The sequence below is a fragment of the Eulemur rufifrons genome, chromosome 7 (assembly GCF_041146395.1).
Source record: "Eulemur rufifrons isolate Redbay chromosome 7, OSU_ERuf_1, whole genome shotgun sequence".
Taxonomy (NCBI): domain Eukaryota; kingdom Metazoa; phylum Chordata; class Mammalia; order Primates; family Lemuridae; genus Eulemur; species Eulemur rufifrons.
Window position 1 is genome coordinate 57,316,292 of NC_090989.1, and position 21,370 is coordinate 57,337,661.

General features: G+C 39.4%; 1 protein-coding gene across 2 annotated transcripts; it reads right to left on the minus strand.

Annotated features, from left to right (window-relative positions):
* Nucleotides 1-1,094: 1,094 nt before the first annotated feature.
* USF3 (upstream transcription factor family member 3) lies at nt 1,095-21,056 on the minus strand. Of its 2 annotated transcripts, none has more exons than XM_069475094.1 (6): nt 20,958-21,056; nt 19,438-19,502; nt 18,248-18,276; nt 15,979-16,061; nt 10,679-10,775; nt 1,095-7,788 (listed from the first exon to the last, which is right to left on the minus strand). In XM_069475094.1, the coding sequence occupies exons 2-6, from the start codon at nt 19,482-19,484 to the stop codon at nt 1,334-1,336; spliced, it is 6,711 nt and encodes a 2,236-aa protein (XP_069331195.1). In that variant the 5' UTR covers nt 19,485-19,502; nt 20,958-21,056; the 3' UTR covers nt 1,095-1,333. The 2 variants fall into 2 exon arrangements, with proteins under 2 accessions (XP_069331195.1, XP_069331196.1); XM_069475095.1 differs by having other exon boundaries at nt 20,937-20,965.
* Nucleotides 21,057-21,370: the final 314 nt, after the last annotated feature.

Genomic DNA, 21,370 nt, shown 5'->3' on the forward strand with positions numbered 1-21,370 from the left:
AAATATGTAGATTCCAAACACACTATTTACTGATCGATCCTAATATTTAAACGAATGCAAAAGAATTCATTTGAAGATCAAATAAGCAGAATGAAGAGAGAATATTAAATCAAAATTCAATTGATGAAACACCAATCGCTAACTGAACTCATGCAAAATTCCACAATCTAACTACTTTCATCCTTATGGCCCTGAAGCAAATGCAAGTACAAAATGGAAAACATCTATGTACTATTTAGCTTTCTCTTTGTAAGGCTAATTGTCTGAGGAAGACCTTTGCTTTAAAGGATCTTGGCACATTAAAGAATTTAAAGAATAAGACATGGAATTCAAATAATTTATGGATTGTTACAATAAGAAAGAAGCCTCTATCTAAACCAAGCCTTGGGAATAAAGGCTGATTAAACATTTCATTTATTTGTTAACTGCTTGATAACTACAGACTTTTAATTCAACATCAATTCAGTACCTGCCATGGGTAAGAAACTGTTCTAGATGTTGACAATAGTCAGCATTTGGTTATGAGCCACTGTGTTTTATCAAGTTGCCTGTATGTTTAGATGGCCACGCAACAATCTCAACTATCTATTCTATGATTTATCAACAATTAAGTTTAAAATCTAGACTCCTTCCTACTACCCAGCACATGCCAAGATGATCTCCCCCAACTTCCAGGTGATTAGTATTTAGGGAATATAAGATTACAAATCAAACTTGGGGGCCAGGCGCGGTGGCTCACGCCTGTAATCCTAGCACTCTGGGAGGCCGAGGTGGGCGGATCGTTTGAGCTCAGGAGTTCGAGACCAGCCTGAGCAAGAGCGAGACCCCATCTCTACTAAAAAAATAGAAAGAAATTATATGGACAGCTAAAAAATATATATATATATAGAAAAAATTAGCCAGGCATGGTGGTGCATGCCTGTAGTCCCAGCTACTCGGGAGGCTGAGACAGGAGGATCGCTTGAGCCCAGGAGTTTGAGGTTGCTGTGAGCTAGGCTGACGCCATGGCACTCACTCTAGCCTGGGCAACAGAGTGAGATTCTGTCTCAAAAAAAAACAAAACAAAAAAAAAAAAAAAACAAATCAAACTTGGAAATGCAAATGTGCTTGGAAAATAAAAAAGCATGCCATGCAGTTGAAAATGAAAGATAACTTATTTTTGACAATCCCATATTTGCTTCATCTCTGACACAGCCTCCCTACATTCAGAAGGTAACAAAACATGAAGACACATACGCACACATCCCCTTTGCTCATGTACATGTATGTGTGCATGCACACACAAATACATTTGTAATCTTACCCGTTACCTTTACATTTAGTTTATTGGTATTTAAACAGCTGAACTACAATCATGACCCAAAATATGGCTTATGTTGTGGGCAGGTCTGTTTGAGGACTGCTTAGAAGAGTCAGAGGCAGAGGAGTTTGCTATTGTAAGCAAAGGTGACATTGCTGAACCATCAGGGAGAGCTGTAGCTATTTCTGGAAACAAAGATGTCATATTAAAATTGGATAAGTGAGAGTTGGTCATGTGCATTGGTGGCATATCAGGAAGAAGAGGAAAACTTGGTTGGGCAAAGCCAACAGGTCTGGGAGGAGACAAAATTGATCCAAATCGGTTATTTAAACTTCCACTGTTTACCTTCTCTGTGCTAGGATTTGAGAACATTTGATTAGAAAAATAGGGGATCGAGATATCATTGGACAGTGTAGGATGGGCAGGAGAGTATGGGGGATAGAAGGAGGGCAGGGTATTTTGGGGATCTACTGGGATGAGGGCTGGCGCTCGAGTGGCATTAGGCTGAGTAACCTGTGGAATGAAAGAAGTATTAGCATTTATTGGTGGATTCATGCCACCCTCAGGAATAAAGGGAAAACCAAAATTCTGTGATAGCGTATGCTGGTCAGGACCTGAATTATCATTAGGTACTTGTGGGCTATCAGGCATGAAACGAACGATACTTCCTCTCTTCTCTGCAGCAGGTTGTTGACGTCCAAGAATCATACTGCCACTGGTAGACAGAGGAAGATGGGGAAGACTTGGATCAAAGACATTACTATGTCTTTGGTTTCCAGAACGATTCCTTTCAGGCTGACGAATTTTGGAACCACTACTGTCTTGCAAGGGATGCCTTGATCTTTGGGGAACCGAAGAATTAGCCTGGCGTACAGGAGGCCCTTGATCAGCATTTCCATGAGACACAGACGGATGTGGCAAAGCTGGCCTTGCAACCCCATGCATGTTAGTTGTGACTGGAGGGTTCATGTGGCCCTTGGTCCCATGACTGTCAGTAATCCTCATGGGATTGGATTTCTGTACAGAAACATTGGGACTTGTGTTTCGACCTTGAATATCTCCTGAGGAAGAGGAACTTGAAAAGGGAATATTCAAGGTGCTGTTCCTGGTGTTAATTGCACCTAAAGACATGTCACAACTTTCCCTGTTCTGACTCTCACTCTCTCTTCTAATGTGGACACTTTCATGAGTTGGAGGACAATTGTACTCAATTGCAGAGGATGGACCACACTGTGTATTCCTCTGATGTTCTGAGAGTGGTCTCTGGCTCCCAATGACCTGATCACCAAGATGAGGGGCAAGCAGACTCTGCATGAAACTCTGGTGACATGTATTTTCACTGTCCCTTGGTGGAATAGCATTTCCTGTTGGGATGCTCTGAACTGGTGGGTAAGGTAATCTCTTTTGACGGTCGATTGGTGGTGGGCCAGTGTTTTGACTGATTCGAAAAGCCTGGGACTGCATACTCCTCAATGAGGATACAGGGTTACCTATTTCATTATTTCTTGAAGATTGTACATCAAAATTACTCTGGGGCTGTTGACTGGCTCCACTTGGTTTAAATGTCTGACAATCAGAAAGGCGGATATCTGAGGCTACAGTATGGTCCACACGACCCTGCATATTATGAATAGCCAAACTCTTATTTCTAGGAACATCAAGATAGCTTCTCATCTCAAGCTGATCTGAAACTCTGGAACCCTGAATTGATATACCCATTCTCTGCTCTGAATTAGAAGATGTCTTTCCAATGAGTGCCTCAGCAGAGTAACTTGAAACTCTATTTCTCTCCGGTCTATGTGGAGTACAGGTCATGTCTGAAGGTCTAGTCACAATACTTGGTTGGGACACCATTTGCTGCTCTAAGCCTCTTGATGTCAAAAGCCTCTGCATTGGATTATGCCCAGATACATGTTCAGAAGAAACCCCTGAGCCTTGCTGTCTGCTTCCAACATCCTGCTGTTGGTGCATAATATCTTGATTGAGATGGTTCTGGGGATGGTTATGGTGGTTCCGGCTAGTCGAAGGGTTTTCACAGCTCTTCTCTGGCTGGGAACTTCCAAAGTGCTGCTGCATTTGTTGCTGCATCTGTTGGTGGTGGGGATGTGGCTGACCACTCTTGGGTCGGGACTGGTCCGTTCCATGGTGCTTCGGTTGTAAGGAAAGCTGAGAGGCCTGACTGCCCTGAACGAGATTCCTCTTTTTCTGCAACTGAACTTCCTGTTGTAGAGTCCTCTGTTGGTGGACATTATGGGGCTGAGAGTGTACAGAGCTATCTGCATGAGGTACATGATGCTGCAGTTGATATAAGTGATGCCTCTCTCTTAACTGCCCTGCTTGCTGTTGCTGTTGCTGCTTTATGTACAGATGGTTACTATGAAGGTGAGATACCCCTTGAGCTGGAACATGCTGTTGCAGGGCCTGTAGATGTTGACTTGCCTGGGTTTGCTGCTGCTCAGCAACTGAAGGCTGAGAACTACACTGAACTTCAGTTTGCCTCAGTGCAGGGGCCACAAAGTTGTTACCAGGTGGAAACAATCGTGCAAGGCCATCTCCATGTGCTGGGTTGCTAACAGGCACAACTGAGTTTGAAGTGTTGGGAGGAATCTGACTAACCATCATTTGAGTTTGATCAGAAATGCTGTCTGGAGTTCTGCTCATCAGGGACATACTTTCAAGCCTGAGCGGGGCTGGCTGACAATGCTTTTGACGTTTAGCTGAAGACAGTAAAAGGTCATCTTGGACAGCACGCTTGGCAGAATCCTTACGGTTTTCATGACTTGGCTTTAAGAGTGGCTCTTGAATCTGTGAATTTGGTATGGTACTAGTCATAGTGTTTAGCTGTTCTTGGGAATATTCGGTCATCAGAGATGGTCCAGGGGGCTGACTGCCGTAAGAGCTAGATGAAACAGTCAGATTAACCGTTGCAGGAACAGTTGTTTGCTCTGAAGTTTGGGCTAAACCCGAACAGCTGACCAAAGGATGGCTGATGCTGCTCTGATGAATAAGGTTATTTACACTTAAACTGGTGATGCTTGGTGGCTGAGACGGCGAAGCCTGTAAAGAGGCATTTGATGTTTTAATTCCTAGAGAACAACTTGGTTTCTCCAGGGGCCTATCCACCGTTGCTTCAGTCGAATCCTGAGAATTGAATTCATTTGGTGTTGCTTCTGCCTGTCCTGTTCTATTCTCTTTAGGTGTCTGTGATTTGAAAGCTGGGTCTCCCTCTAAAGATGATGTTTCAGAAGGCTTTGAAGTAACTTCTCTTACATCAGCCTGGAGGCCAACTCTTCCCTTCTCAAGGTTCTCCTGGTCAAAAATAGCTCTTGCTGCAAGAGCTACTATATCTGTTTGCTCTGCAAAGGTACAGCTGTCACACGTATTAGTTGTTGCATTGCTGGTCACATCCTCTCTAGTTGTTTCAGGAAGCATGGATGCAACTGAGAAACTACGACTGCTGCCAGAGCTGGTTGACATGGGAGAGTCAGCCTGCCTACTGGTGAGCAAAGAACCATTAATAACCTCCTGATCAGGGAGACAGGAATGATGCTGTGGTGGGTCTCTATCATCATTGTTCATTAGTAACAGTTCCTGTTTGGGATGTAAATTAACACTCGAGTCAACTATTTTAGAATTTTCTGAAGAAAAGTCAGGATGATCCATCTGATCTGAAAGAGATGATTTCTGAGGGTCTTTTTCTTTAGCAAGATCAGATAGCAATGTATTTAAACCTTGCCCCTTTAAGAGACCCGTGGTTTGCATTGTATCCGATGACTCTTGCTCCACTCTGCAAGGTTCAGCAACGATTTCTACCTCAGAAACACAGTCAGTACTTGTAGTGCTTGTGGTAGATGACAAACCAGAAACCTGAGAAACCAAAATGTGAGGATCATCTGGAGGTGGAATCAACGCATTGGCTGAAGTGCAGGATTTGGCAGCATCTGACACTGTTAAACTAGTTGGTGGTTTATCCTGAGATGTCTCTCGTTGCAAACTGGGGGTAGAATCTTTGGATTTTGCTGGGGCCATTGCAAAATGTTCACTTGTTACAGATTCCTGGGAGGGTGAGCTGGACTCTTCTGATGACTTAGATTTGGACACAGACTCGGGTATTACTGATTCCGAATTGAGAATGTCCAACGAATGTGAAGCAGAAACACTTACACTGTTTGCCTGGGACGCAGGGACAGATGGTGACACAACAGGGAGGCTTTCCAGCAGTCCATCGTTACAGGGTGGCTCTGCTGAGCCTTCAGTGCTGGGGCAGTCCAACTTGCTCACATCTCTGACTGGATTCGGGGGACAGGCCGACTTGTTTGCTGCTAAGTGTTTCTTGGCACCTGGCTTCTTATTCGACCTTTTTGACTTCACGTTAGGTGGCAAACAAGCAACAGTGTTCACTGAGGGAGTCGTCACTAGATTATAAGTACTGGGTAGTGTGGCTGAATTCTCTGTTGTCATGGGAGGTGCTACAGTTGTTGTTAAAGAAACACAATTAGCTGGGGTGGTTTGACTATTTGCAGTAGTTGGAGGATTGGCAGGCTGGCTAATAGACAATTGTACACAGCTTTGCCCAGCCATCTGTGATATGCTTTGATTGAGGCTGGCCAAAGCACCAAATGTATTCAGGGCAACGTTGGTATTTGGATCTTCGCTGGTGGTGGGTTGAATAATTTGCATAGGGGTTTGATTTGTAGTTCCTGATGAAGACATCACAGGCTGCAAAGCAAAGAGCTGCCCATTCAAAGAAATGGTTTGAGGCTGCTGTTGGTTTGACATAGTAACAGAAAAAGTTTGGGTTGAATTAGATGGTGATAAAGATGAAGGTCTTGGTAATATGTGGACAAGATGCTTTCCTCCAAAAGTCTGTGGGGTTGAAACATTTTGCACTGAATTATTAGACCCTATTATAGCACTGGCTCCATTGACAGGCAGTCGAACAGAACCAGCAGGTGGAGCAGAGAGAAGTGGCAAAGGATTCTGATTAGCTGCCTGTATGATTACTATCTGCTGACCTACTGTTTGGTTGGGAACCTCTGCCCTCATCACTGTTGGGCACGGGGTGGTGCTGGGCGGCTGAAGAATGATAACGTTTTGATTTGTTGGAGCTGCATTCACAGCTGGGCCAACTGGCTGAGCCATATGAATCACTTGCATTGTTGAATTCAGTGGAAGGATATTTTTTGGAGGCTGAGATTTAACTTGTGGCTGGGCAATTAGTGGCTGCATAGGTAGAGATGGACACGAAGGCAAGGTTACAACTACTTGCTCAACTGGCTGCCCATCTGCTGGAAAGGAATTACTCAAGTTAATGCCTGCAGCCACATGTCTAGTGTGGTTGCTTGTGGTGGGGCTAGTCTCAGACTCATTTAATACTGGAGTCACAGTGGAAGATGGTGTCTGGCTTAAGGGCTGAATAGTGTTTCCTGCCAGTTGCAGAGTAGTCCATGTTGTCTGTGTGTTTCCAGCTGAAGAAATTCGGGTAAGGCTATTAATGTTTTTCAAATCTGAAGCACTAACACTTGAAGAAGGCAAAGAACAAGAAAGAGTCCAACCATTGTCCAAAGGGTTTGCAGAAAGAGTGCTTACAAGAGTGGTGGTCTTCCCTACTCCGGGGGCAGATGGTGCCACCACTGTGGTTGTACTTGTCGAGCCTGCACTCTTGCTAGTGCTCACTGGAGAAGAATCACCTGCGGATCTAGGAGGCTGGGAGCAGACAGTGGTGGCAACTGAAACAACAAAGGTGTTCTGAAAATCACCTCTGAAGTCCTGTACGTTCAGGCAGGACTTGTTTCCATGGTGCACTTTAGTAGCAGCTGCTGAGGAACTGGGGGGAATGCTTGTAGCACAAGCGGCTGTTTTCTTCAATAATTTGGGGCTCTCTTGTCCATTCTTATTTTCAGAAGAATTTTGATCATTTAAACATGTGTTCAAGGAACGATGTTGATGAGGTTCAGGCCCAACTGGAACAGCAATCAGTGAGCTACCAGTGGCACCAGGCACACTCGATTCACTTTCAGAGGTGGAAAGCTCGAGAATATTTTGAGCAGAAATGGTGGCAGGAAGACAAAGAGGAACCGGCTGGTTGGTAGCTAATGCAGAAACCGTGGTCTGATGCCATGGCTTGTTTTCAGGAGGGTAAACTCCAGAAATAGACACAGGAGTCACAAGATTGCAAGTCCTCTGTACCGGCACCACATTGGCAGTTTGCTTTTGTAAATTATGACCAACATTAAAGGTTATCCCCTGAACAGCTGTTCCCTGGCTGTTTCCACCAGGCTGACTCCCACTGGAATAAACAATGATATTTTTTTGAACCTGGTCACTAGGAATAACAACAGAGACCTTTGAGTTTTTAAGATTTCCTTTCCAGTGGATTGTAGGGTCATCATATAAGCATATGTCATTTGCTTTCAGTAATTCAATATATCGGCCATTTTCTTTTTGGATTTCTTCTAGTTGTTTCCGTAGCTTTTTAATTTCTTCAGCTATAATATTAAAAGTAAAAATTAAAAATACGGGTGAATGATAGTATTTTTAATAACTTGGGAAAGAGCTGTGCCCTAAACAACTGAATTCTAATTATAGCATTCTAAATACCTCAACTGAGAATCTTCAGCTCTTTTCTAATACACCTTCTTTCTTCTTTTTTAGCATGGTATCTCAAACCCATATGACTTCCTTTTAGAAGTATAAACCTTTAAAGATCAACAACTGAAAATTTACTCATAATGTAGAAATCTCAAAATTCCTAACTGAAAAATTTCTAATAGGGCAGCTACATAGGTGAAGCAAGAGAAGACATGTATATATCATGGTAACATGCTAGGAAAATAACACTGAATATCAGTATAAAACCATTTAAATGCTGCAACAGCTAACATTACCTGTGGTGGTAATGGATAGTCTCTTTTACAAATGGCTTTAGTTTCTATTTTACCCATGGAGACCGAAAGGAACAAGAACATGTAACAAGAAAAGTGGTAGAGCAGCAAAGAAAGCATCTACAATGGAACCTGCATTTGCAGTGGGAGGGACAGTGGGGGTACACTACTGAATGGCGAAGGCGCCTGTCATAGCCCTACTCCTTTCTAAGGGAGACAGTTTCACCCACAGGCCCTACTAATGGGGTAGCCTGGGCTGCCGGTATTGTGTTCTGTGACCTCCTAGGTCCCCATCTGCCATGCATAGTGGTGAGTATTCTAATCCATCCCCAACCAAACCTCAAGGCTAATGCCCTAGGAGATAGCCTGAAACAAAAAGTTCCATTCCAACAAGGATGAGCTGAGACTAGCAGATTATTTTTCTCGGATACTTGAACTAAGAGGCAAAAGAAAGATGCCAGTGTTCCACGGACATTATGGACCAACTAATAACAATCACTACTCTTATTTATTACACATTTACTGCTTGACACTTTTCATTCACTGTCTCATTTAATAATAACAACAATGATGATAACACTAACATTTATCAAGCATTTACTATGTGCTAGGCTTTAAGTGCTTTATTTGTATTATCTCTTTTAATCCTCATAAGAACCCTAAGATGGGAACTACCTATTATTATCACCATTTTTAGATGTGAGAGATGGGCTCAGAGTAGTTACATAATTTTCCTCAAGTCGGCCAGGTATACATTATGATCATTCTCATTTTAAGATTGGGAAACTCAGCCAGGCACAGTGGCTCACGCCTGTAATCCTAGCATTCTGAGAGGCCGAGGCAGGAGGATCGCTTGAGCTCAGGAGTTTGAGACCAGCCTGAGCAAGAGCAAGACCCTGAGGTCTCTACTAAAAATCAAAAAAATTAGCCAGGCATGGTGGTGTGCACCTGTAGTCCGAGCTACTCAGGAGGCTGAGGGAGGAGGATCACTTGAGCCCAGGAGTTTGAAGTTGCTGTGAGTTAGGCTGATGCCACGGCACTCTAGCCTGGGCAATGGAGTGAGAAGAAAAGAAAAGGAAAGAAAGGAAAGGGAAAAGAAAGGGAAAGATAAGATTGGGAAACTGAGACTTGAAGAGGTTAAGTAATTGGCCAAAGAGTACTGAGTCAGTAAAGGAAGCTGAGACTCAAGCCCAGGTGGACCTGACGCCAAGGCCATTGCTTTGAACACTGTGCATGTGGACAATGAGTAAGTGAAGAAAGCTGCTGGGAGGAAAAAAGAAGATAGAGCAGATAGTGCAGATGCACAGAAGAAGAACCACAGAAATCATGATCATGGCTGAGATGATAAATAGCCAGATTTAAGCTGCCTCAGGTGCTACCCCCAACTCCTGGCCTGGCTGGTCAGTTTTTTATGAGCCCCATGCAACTTGTATTTTTTCAATAGTTTCCCCTTTCTCAAACTTGATTGCCTCAGCCTCTGTCCTTTGAAATCAAAGGAGCCTTCATTAGAAAAATGTACTCTTATTGGCCTTACCATCCATTCCTTTTGCAGAGTGCCGCAAAATGGTTACCAAACTTGTATTACGTATGTAACCATCTGACAGCATTGCAAAAAAGGACCTGGACCATAAAAGACAGCTGACCTAGGTGAGGGGGTAAGTGGCTATTTAACTAAAAGTAAACAGGAGAATTTTGGATGCTGGCCTCCTGGATATGCTTTCCAGCATCCCTCTCATCCATCACAATAAACATAGCCCAGCACTCTCCCTACCTTAGCAAATTCTGCCTTTTCCCCCTCCTTTTAAAGTGGCCTACTGAGTTGTCATAGGAAATTCTCTCTCTGCTCTTGTCAGAGCCATAAATAAAAGACAATTCAAACTGGCCTACTACCCTGAGCTTTACACTTGCCTGGGATGTTTTTCTTTTCGGCTGCTATAAGGAAATCTTCTCTCCAAAACTGGTGGAAAAACAGAACTCACTGGACAGCATAAAAAAGTCACCTCTATCTAAAAGTCAAATATCATTAAATGATCAGGCAGTTTGATGCACACATCACACGCGATATAAACAATTGTGAACTGAATATTTTGGCCTTTTTAGTTAATGCATAGCTAAGTCTTGGCACAGGCATATCCTAATCTTATTTTTAATTACACTGAACAGAACTCCCCCTAGCTGCAGAATAAAACTGAAATAAAGGAGATTTAGTATTATTATTAATAGTATTATGAGTTAGGCAAATATGAATTCCCCAGAAGAGTACAAAATCAAAATTGTGGATGCCTACAAGATTAGAGTTGCTCACAGAGGAAGGAAAAGAGTTAAACTAAAATGAATGTATTTGCAACATTATTCTCCCGGACCATTTAAATGCAGGGTCTTAACAATGTTTTGGGGTAAAAAAGCCTTCTGTATCTTAATATAAGTTTCACTGTGACTCAAAGTCCTAAACATTTAAAAAAACAACAAAAAGTGAGAATCTTCAAATCCTTACCTTGTTCATTGTTTCCTCCATTAAGCAGGAGTTCATCATTTTGCCTTTTCAATTCTGTTATATATTTAAAGGCTTGGTCCAGGATCATATTCTTGCTCTGCCAAAAAAAAAATTAACCGTTTAAAAGTTTCACAGAAGGGTAAGAACTTGCCAGAAGAAACTTAAATGTTTGTCTGTATCATATATATGTTATATATCTTTTCAAAATTTAAAACAAGCACCATATTCAAAAGCTTCCACTGTTCATTTTTCATTTATTAAATATTTATTGGGCATTTACTATGTTTCAGGCTCTGTTCTAGACACTGGGGATACATATAGTAGTAAAACAGACAAAGTCTTTGCCCTTGAGGAATACACACACACATACACACACACACATACACACAATAATTAGATGGTGGTAAGATTATACACACACACATGAATGAAGAAAAATAAAGCAGGGTAAGGAGGAGGCTAGAGTGATGGTGGAGTTACTCTGTACAATGGATTGAATGTTTGTGTCCCCCTAAAATTCATAAGTTGAAACCTTTACCCCCATTGTGATAGCATTTGGAGGTAGGTCCTTTAGGAGGTAATCAGGTCATGACGGTGGAGCGCTCATGATTGGATTCGTGCCCTTATAAGAAGAGACAGAGAGTGATGATCTCTCTCTCCGACATCTGAGGAGATAACCAGGAAGCAGGCCCTCACTAGGATTTGAGGGCTGGTGCCTTGATCTTGGACTTCCCAGCCTCCAGAACTGTGAAAAATAAATTTCTGTTGTTTAAGTCACCCAGTTTATGGTATTCTCTATCATAGCAGCCTGAACTTAGACACTCTGCTACAATGTGTTTTTATATGAAAGGTGAGGAAGGCCCTTAAGCAAAAACTCAGAAGCAAAAGGAAGCATGCCCTGTGGATATCTGAAGAAAGAGGCTCCAGGTGGCAAAATCAGCAGAGCAAAGGCCCTCAGGCAGGGACTGGCATGTTTGAGGAACAGTAAGGACGTGAGTGGGGCTAAATCAAAGTATATAGGCGAAGAATGGTAGAAGAAGCCAGACAAGGCCTTTAAGACGATGTAAAGATTTTAGATTTTAATGTTATTCTTTACTCTGTTAACCACAACTACAAACTCTTGTAAATAACAAGTCAAGAAAGAAATGTTACTTAAGTTTTGGTGTCATACTCCCAGTATATTCTATTCCTAACTAAGCTTTTTCAAAAAGATTATATTTTATGATTGTACTAATCAGTAATATTTAAAACTGAAAACAATATGCATATGGCAAAAAATGTAAATTGTATGAAGAGATGTATACCAAAAAGTACTATTCTTCTTGCTTTAGCTCTCCAGACTCTGTTCCAGAGGCAACTACCATAAAGTTACTTGTATATCCTTCAAGAAATGCCTTATGCTAATATATGCCTATATATACCTTTGTTAAAAAAACAGATAGGACATTATAAACAATATGTTGCATTTTTTAAATTTAAAAATATATCTTGGAAACATTTCCATACAGCATTTAGATATCTATCTTATTCTTCCTAATGACTGTATTTATTTTATTTACCAGTCTATTACTGATAAATATTGAAGCTACCTAATAGTCATTTCTGGTTTTTATTCTCTAGCTATTAAAAATATTGCAGTGATTATTTAATTTCTACTCATCTTTACTATTAAATATCTCCAGTACTTTACAGATAGCTCTTTTCATGTAGAACTCACTGTGATTTAGTCCCTTGTTTGGCAAGTTATAGTTCTGGGTTCCTTATACTGAGTCTCAACAAAGACCCAATACATAAACCCAGGAAATTCTTTACTTTTAAGAGAAAAAAAATACTGCCCTTTACTAAAACAAGAATCTGAACAAAGGCAGAAGCTGATAATGCCCAGCCACCCGCCCCTCTCCTGGAGATGGGGCAGAGCACGGATAAATAGAAAGAGAATCTCAGGCTGCTCTGCTTCTGGGAGCCAAATACTGACTTCCTTCGCACATTCTAGGACATCAAGGAAGTGAAATGGTTAGGATTTTCTTTCTTCAGAGAAACTTGGAGAAACAAAAGCCAAGAGCAGGAAAATGAGATTTTACTGGGCAAACACCAGTATTTACTGAGCAGCTACCAGAACACATTGAGATGTAGGGGGAAAAAAACCCAAATCAGAAGACACAGTGTGCCACTGTGTTAAGGAAACAGAAAGTACATTTTTAAAAGACTGAAAAACACATTTATGAAAGTCTGAGTCCACTCCGTAGGGACGAGTGAAAAGAGACTGAAATGTAAGTCCCTTCCAAGGGAGATAATGCTGAGAAGCAGGCTGAGGTGGCCCTTCCAAATCCTAGGCAGCTTCAACACTGAGAAGCACCAGCTACTACTGCAGGGGCGGTGAGGTAGGGTTACAATTGAGGGGACTGGTTGAAAGACTCTTAATGAAACAGTGATAAGGAAACACTCCCCAACACATATGCACACCCTATGCAACTGGATGACTGTCCTTTCCTGTCCCAACTGCAGGAGACACATTTATTTTCCATGAAATTTGAACCAGAGACTTTCAACGTCAGGGAGACTTGGCATAAAAGTAGACAAGATGAAGCTCCTAAGTGAAAACAGGGAGTCTGGTAAAACTCTGCCTACTAAAGCATGAGACTATCTAGCCCCATCCCCCACCCAGCCCCCAGAATAACGGCAACCAGGCTTATACTCCTCTTCCCACCATTCCCGCTCCCAGGTAGGAGATGGATGGACTCCTCTCTGGGGAAAAAAAAAAAAAAATTTAATATTTGTCCAACAAAAGAAAGAAACTACAAATACTGATAATTTTTAGTTCCACAACAAAACTAGCACACAATCTAATCATGTAACACTTAGGGCCACCAAATGACAAGGCTATTTAATCAGCTTTTTAATGCCTCATTCTCAAGTATGAAAAAACAGCTACATATCACTAAACATTTAAGAAAAGCCTCCAAAAAGGAAGATAAAATATCAAAACAAAAGGTGAAAAAAGGAAATCAGGGGAAACAAAACCAGAAAATTAAAGAAAACTTCAGGAAAAAAACCCTAAGTAACATTCAGAGATGAGAAGATTGTATCTACAAACATATGGTATGAAAAGTCACAAACAAGAGAATAAGAAAAAAGACTCTTGGAAACTAAAAATATGAGAGCTGAAATTAAAAACAGAAGAGCTGGAAGAGACCAACCGGTTGAGAATGAAAAGGAGGACAGAGGGTTTCAGAAGTAAAATCTCAAAGGAAAAAAAGGGAAAATGGAAATTATGTGGTACATTTAACCACATAGAAAACTGTACTAAGAGAATGTTGAAAATATGGGAAGAATTAAAGATAAGTGTATGGAAAATTAAGCAAATGAAAAACTATGAGGCAATTATTTGCCCCAAAAACTCAAAAGTTACAAATGAACAGTATTTACAAGGTCTTAATAACATAAAAACTGAATGCCAATTTTAACCAAAAGTTGTGATAGAATTATATTGGGAGGATCAGAGAAGGGGAAGCCATGGGAAAAGCATAATAGGAAGTTGATAGATAATATCTAAAATGGTAAAATTGGCCAGGCGTGGTGGCTCATACCTGTAATCCCAGCACTTTGGGAGGCTGAGTCAGGAAAATTGCTTGAGGCCAGGAGTTTGAGACCAGCCTGAGCAACATAGCAAGACCCTGTCTTTACCAAAAATTTTTTTTATATAATAAAAATTAGCCGGTTGTGATACTGCATGCCTATAGTCCTAGCTACTCAAGAGGCTGCAGTAGATCACCTGAGCCCAGGAGTTCAAGGTTACAGTGAGCTATGATCATGCCACTGTACTCCTCCAGCCTAGGTGACAGAGGAGACTCCGCCTCTAAAAAAAATAAATAAATAAAAAATAAAATGGAAAAATTAAGATACAGCAACATAAGTATGTTATTTAGAAATGTAACAGTAAAAACTAGAAGAAACAGTTCAGAATAGTTGCCTCTGGGGAGCTGTGTTAGGGTTGGGAAGCAGGTAGGAAATTAACAATTGTTGGTAAGCTTTTTAGTGCTGTTTGCTATGTGCGGCATTAATTTTTGCATATATTAATTTAATTAAAAATTTATTAACAAAAAAGACTATTGCAAATTATGATATCCCATTATACTGGAACATTATATAATAATTAAAATGAAAGGAGCTTATATGAGGACAGGAATCTACAACCAAATGTCCACTGTGTACCAGAGTGAAAGTGACAAAGCAGGTTATAAAATAGCACTGGATGTATATACACAAAGATTCATAAAGCAATATCTGAAGAGATGTGTAACAACACTGTAATAGTGGTTATAACTTGGGAATTATAAATAACTAAAAAATTTAGTTTTTTAACTTTTTCATGCTTTCCACATTGTTTCAATTTTTTGTTTTGTTTTGTTTTCAGTGAGCATACTTTATCCTCATTACTGGGAAAAATTTTTTTTATTGGAAAAAATTAAAAGGTGTGCTCATTACAGAAAACTGTTACACCTGAAGAAGAGATTTTAAGTACTAATTGAGGTTCATAGGGCATGGAGAATAAAATAAAGAAGATATCCTTGGAAGATTCTAGTTAAGAATTTAAAGAAGGCCGGGCACGGTGGCTCACGCCTGTAATCCTAGCACTCTGGGAGGCCGAGGTGGGCGGATCGTTTGAGCTCAGGAGTTCGAGACCAGCCTGAGCAAGAGCGAGACCCCACCTATACTAAAAATAGAAAGAAATTATACAGCTAAAAATATATATAGAAAAAATTAGCCGGGCATGGTGGCGCATGCCTGTAGTCCCAGCTACTCAGGAGGCTGAGACAGGAGGATCGCTTGAGCTCAGGAGTTTGAGGTTGCTGTGAGCTAGGCTGACGCCACGGCACTCACTCTAGCCTGGGCAACAGAGTGAGACTCTGTCTCAAAAAAAAAAAAAAAAAAAAAAAAAAAGAATTTAAAGAGAGTAAAGAACATGCATTGGCAGAAAAACAAAAGAAATGCTTGGTAAACAGAGTGGCATGTATATAAACACAATCCTCGGATTAATTTAGTAATGGAAGAGAAAACTCAACTTAAGAGTCTAGAAATTATATGGTACATTTGACCATGTAGAAACTGTACTAGAGATTGTTGGAAATGTGGGAAGAATTAAAAACAGGTATACGGAAAATAAAGCAAATGAAAAATGAGGCAATAACTTCAAAAAAACCGTAAGTGGCAGGGAACAAAAAAAATCATTCTAAGCACCAAAACAACTTAGAAAGTGTCTGTTCACAAGTAATGAATGAAAATATGAATGGACTCCTTACCTGCTTCAGGGCAGGAGAACATGGGATCAGCTCTCCTATTCTGTTTATCCCAGCATTGATTTTCTTCTTTCTATGTCTCTCCACTAGATAGGGGGAAAAATCATTTATCAAAACTTATACTACTCTGCCAAAGTGCCCCATTCTCCCTGGGTAAAAAAATTTTAGGTAAAGAAATCCCTAAAAAACTCTTATCAAACATTATCTACTAAAGACAAATAACCATAATAAGTAAATAAGATTTCTAAAAATGTCATATTTTAAGTCTAGTGTTATACAAATTGACATAAGCAATACATTTATTAGCATTTTAAACAATATCACTGATAAAAATTAAATTCAAATTGTAAACAAAGAGGAATTGCTAATATTCTATCACTATTAGACCATCATTCTATTACAGTTTAGTTTAAGTAATTACTAGAGATTTTAATAACCGTTTTTTTTTTTTTTTTTTTTTTTGAGACAGAATCTCACTCTGTTGCCCAGCTAGAGTGCAGTGATGTGATCATAGCTCACTGCAACCTCAAGCTCCTGGCCTCAAGTGATCCTCCTGCCTCAGCCTTCCAAGTAGCTGGGACTACAGGTGTACACCACCATGCCCAGCTAATTTTTTCTATTTTTAGTAGAGACCTCAGGGTCTTGCTCTTGCTCAGGCTGGTCTCAAACTTCTGAGCTCAAGCGATCCTCCTGCCTCAGCTTCCCAGAGTGCTAGGAATACAGGTGAGAGCCACCGTGCCTGGCCTGAGAACCAGATGTAAAGAACATACTAACAAGCTATTAAAAAGCTGCCTCTTTATGGCAAATGTACAACTGAGACCTTCCTAGACAGGTTAAAGAAACTTAAAACACTTTTAGGATGACCAGAGGGTCTTTTTAGAATAGAAACAGCTATTAGTTATGACTTAAAATAGACAAGAAAGGCATTGCTTTGGTTTTCTCTATGGGATATCTCCATTTTGGTCCCACAGGATCTTTCCCATCTAAGAAACTGGAAAACCTACAACTTCTCAATCAACAGCAAAATGTTCCAGCCTTATGTGCCACAACTTTGAAAGGGGCAAAAGAATACAAGAGATTATATAAATAATTTCTGTAAGACACTGTAAGTAGAAATGTTAGTCTTGTCTCTTTTCTGTTAGAAAGTTTTCTAAAACCTTCCTTTTTAACAAACGATTCCAGTGCTTCTAAAAAGATGATCTTTCAGATTAGAGCATGAGTAGAACTTGTTTTGCAAAATATATACTTCATGATCTAGCAGTAAGGGCAACCTTTTTAATGACATCTAATTACTCTCTCTTACTAAGTTATGGTAAGGATATATCTATGGCACCATGTGACAGGCGATTCTAATCAAAAAGATTTAGCTCAGATGGCCAAAAAAGATTAGATTTAATTCATACAGCCAAAAAAAGCAAAGCAATAAACTTTGGCTTACCTTTCCTCTGAATTCTCTAACAACAGTATGTGTTATCTAAGAGTGGATTTTTTAATGTGTGGAGATTTAAAAAAAAGTGTCAGCTCTTTACCCCTAGTAATAAATGGGGTTTAAAAGGCAATAAACTCCTCATTCTGGGAAACATCGATATCCCACCAGCATTCAACACATCTTTCCATAGATAAAATTTTCCCAAGTGCCCTTTCCTTAGGGAAAGGAAGATATCATTTATAGAGTAATAGAAATTAATGTCTAAAATAATTTTTTTTAGATCTGAATGCACTTCTTGATGGAAAATGAAATGTTAAACAATGTGTCAAATTGCAAACGTATGCGCTATTATTTCTATATATGTTTATTTGGCTTTGGCCTATAATTTCAATATTGGAGATAAAATCAAATATTTATTTCCTACATTTCTTCCTATAATCGAGAATTCCACAATTTAAGATCTACAGCCTGCTGTTCCTCTCTTACCTACACCTCTATGCAGCCAGCCCCCTCTAGAATTTCTGCAAAGACACATACCCTTCATTCTATTTAGGACAAATATATCTGGATTTGATGGGTGAAATCACTTAAAACACTAGCTCCAGAAATATATAAATCTCTTAAGTTATCTAAATAGGCTACAAATCAGAAGTTGAAAAGTAAGCAAACCATCTTCAAGAGACTCAGGGAGTATTTTGTCAAAAACAATAAACGAACATTTTCCTAAAGCATAATGAATAATGATTCTATACTTATAACATAAAAACCTATAATTAGCTGCAGTATCATTTCATTTTGAATTTAAAAAATACTAACAAGTAAAATTTAAATGGTTGTTTTTACCTGCATTGTGTGTCTCCCGGTTTTTCTTTCTGAAACAAAAAGTATAGATAAAGGTGACACGGAAATAATGGGAAACCATTCTTACCACTTTATATTTTGAGAATCATAAAAATAAATTTTACGAATTTGTATATGTTGCATCAATAAGCAACCATCTAAAGAAAAATTTTCTTAACACACATTATGGTATAAAAGCCTAAAAGCAGATACCACAATATAAATTTAGAAACCACAATTTCTGAAAGTAACTACAACTCTCTATTCTTCCATACGCAGAAGTCATAGGTTAGGAAGTAAAGCAATCATGGAAAACTTTATTTGGAATGTAATTTAGCTGCTAATAAATTCGCAAAGTAATGTGCCAAGTAGGTGACTGCTGATGTTTGTCCTGGCACCTGGGCAGGAGCGGGTGTGGGTATGTACAAGAGAAAAGCAACAGTAGAAAGTATCTTTGTAATCCCTATGGAGGAAAATGTGGCGGCCAACAGCACCCATGCACTGACAATTCGCATTTGAGCTGTCTTTTACATTTCTGTACCTTAGATTGCATAAACTCTTAAATTTTCTTGAAAGCCAATATACTAAAAACATTGATTTTCCCTTTTATGCATAATTGCCCAATACATCAGCATTCTCTAATAGCTATTTGATAAGGAAAGAGGATAGTGATTTTCATATTAGTAAAAGCATTGACCATGCAATTCTAAGCAGAAATGTTACCCAAAATGCTGGAAATTCAGGAGAGGTTATGTTATACAAAAAACCAGGAGTTAATATTGTGCTGATATGCATATTGGTATTAATGGATTGTAATGTCACAAAATGTCTACTCAAACTGACTACAGCCTACATGAACTTAGGATATCCAAAAACTAATACTGTATGCAAGTAAAAATGTCATTAGAAACTAAACATTTAGCATAGATCTGGTAATATACTATTTAAACTACTGATAGTCATTCTTTCTTGTCATACTGCTAACAGAATGAGGAGGAGAGGTAAATTTTAGCCATATACCCCCTTCAGTAAATCTATTTATATTAGTATTTATCCACATGTATTTTTGAAAAGTAATAATTTTCTAAGCATCCACATAAAAGTTCCCTAAGGACTACCTACTTAGCAAAATAGGAACTAATTCTGCTTCTTACTTGCTCAAAGTATATTAATTTTGGACTATGGATACATACCTGTGCTGCTTTTTTGTAGGAGTCTCATTCTCTGTCATTTCTGGCATGGTTACAGTGATAGGAACCTATAAAAAGATGGAAAGACACACCAGAAAGTTTAGCTATTCTAGAATCTTGGAAAAGTTGATCAATAGCAATTTGATTTGAATACCAAAATGCAAAAAAAATTGACACTGAAAAAGCACTGGATTCGGTGTTGGGGATAGAAAGAGAGGTATAAGAAAACAGGACAAAAATATTATAACTAGCAAATGTAGAACATGGTGAATGTCAAATGTGAGTAGAAAGCCCTTGAGAAGATTGGAGTAGAGAAAGGTCACTGCAGGCTTGGAAATCAAAAAAAGCTTAAAGAGGATATACATTTGAACAAGAGCTGGAAAGACAGGTAGTACATACTTGAGTTGGGAAAGTATGTTCTTTGTCCATGATACTGAAGTGTTATACAAAAGTTCAATTAGAACAACGGTCACCACTCTCTGAACACGGGAAAAAAAGTGACAAGTGCAAAACATGTAATATTCCATACATGGAAAAAAGCATTCATTTATTGGGCTTTCTTTAACTTCAAACTGCTAGAAAACTCATGTTATCATTTGAGAATCATTAAAATCTGGGCATGAAAATCCTATTTATATTTAAAAGATCAGGATATGAAAGAATATATGTACTTTTGGGAAATATACACATTATATGGAAGAAGCCTGAAAACAAATACATTAATATATTAATCACAGTTATGTAAGGTCAGCAATATAATAGGTGATTTCTTTCTCATCTCTGATATTCAAAAATTTCATAATGAAAACTTTAATGCTTTTAAATCCCATGGATTGACAACTTTTCAAAAAGATGTCTGCCAAGTTGGAATACCTGTTGTGGTATAGGAGGAGGTATAAGGGTAGTTTCCCATTTTTTTTCTCTGAGAGAGAAAGAAGGCACAAGTATGGAATCTGAAGTCAGAAAGTATTAAAGTCTGGTTCTGCCATTTCCTAGCTGTCAGGTCTCAGGAAAGATACATAATCTCTCAGAACCTCAGATGGTTCACTATAACATGGATCATAATAACAATATCTACAGTATTGGGTTATTTTGAGAAGGGAATGAAATTAGGCAGGGACAGCACAACACCATGGTGCCTAGCAGTAACAAGGACTCAATAAATGTTAGCTGTGGATATTAATGAGGTATTTCAAGTTACCTTCAGCCCCAAGAAGGAGAGGGAAGTGTCCTAGGAAATAAGTGGAAGAGAATGCAGGCAGAGGGATGACAGAGAGTACGTACTGAAGCAGCCTGTGGAGAAATGTGTGACCGGGACCCATTTCCAGCAGCTTATTTCTATTCCATTTTCTCACTACCATTTGTGAAGGAACCTATTGGCTACTAGCAATGCACTCACGTTAGATGACCATGTAACGATGATGTGGGACATGTCATTAAATAAATACATAAACACATACATAAATACATACATAATTAATTAATTATTTAATCCCTGTCACCTTTCTCACCCAAGGGCTTACAGAGTTTCTTCACTTTTGATTCCTGGCTTCCAACACCTCCCGTTTCTGATCCAAATCTATCATCTTCTGCCAGAAGATGGTCTATAGGTTATGTTTTCTTCTTACTACACAAAAGAAAAAGCAATGAATGTTTATAGTCGCTCAATGTCCACTAGTAGCACATAGGACAAGGGCTGGCAACCTAAGGCATATAGGCAGATTTTTAGTGGTATCTAAGATGATCCTGAATTCTCTCCACCTCTTGAAAACAAACAAATGCAGTTGCTCTCAAAAGTCACTTTGCAGTTTGTTACCCATGCTCTGGCCCCCTTTCTCTTTTGCATGCTCACCGTTCCTTAGGTCCTCATTGCCTATTGGTTACTCCAAGTCATCCACCTACAACTGTCCTCAATTCTAAAATTATTTTTCCTTCA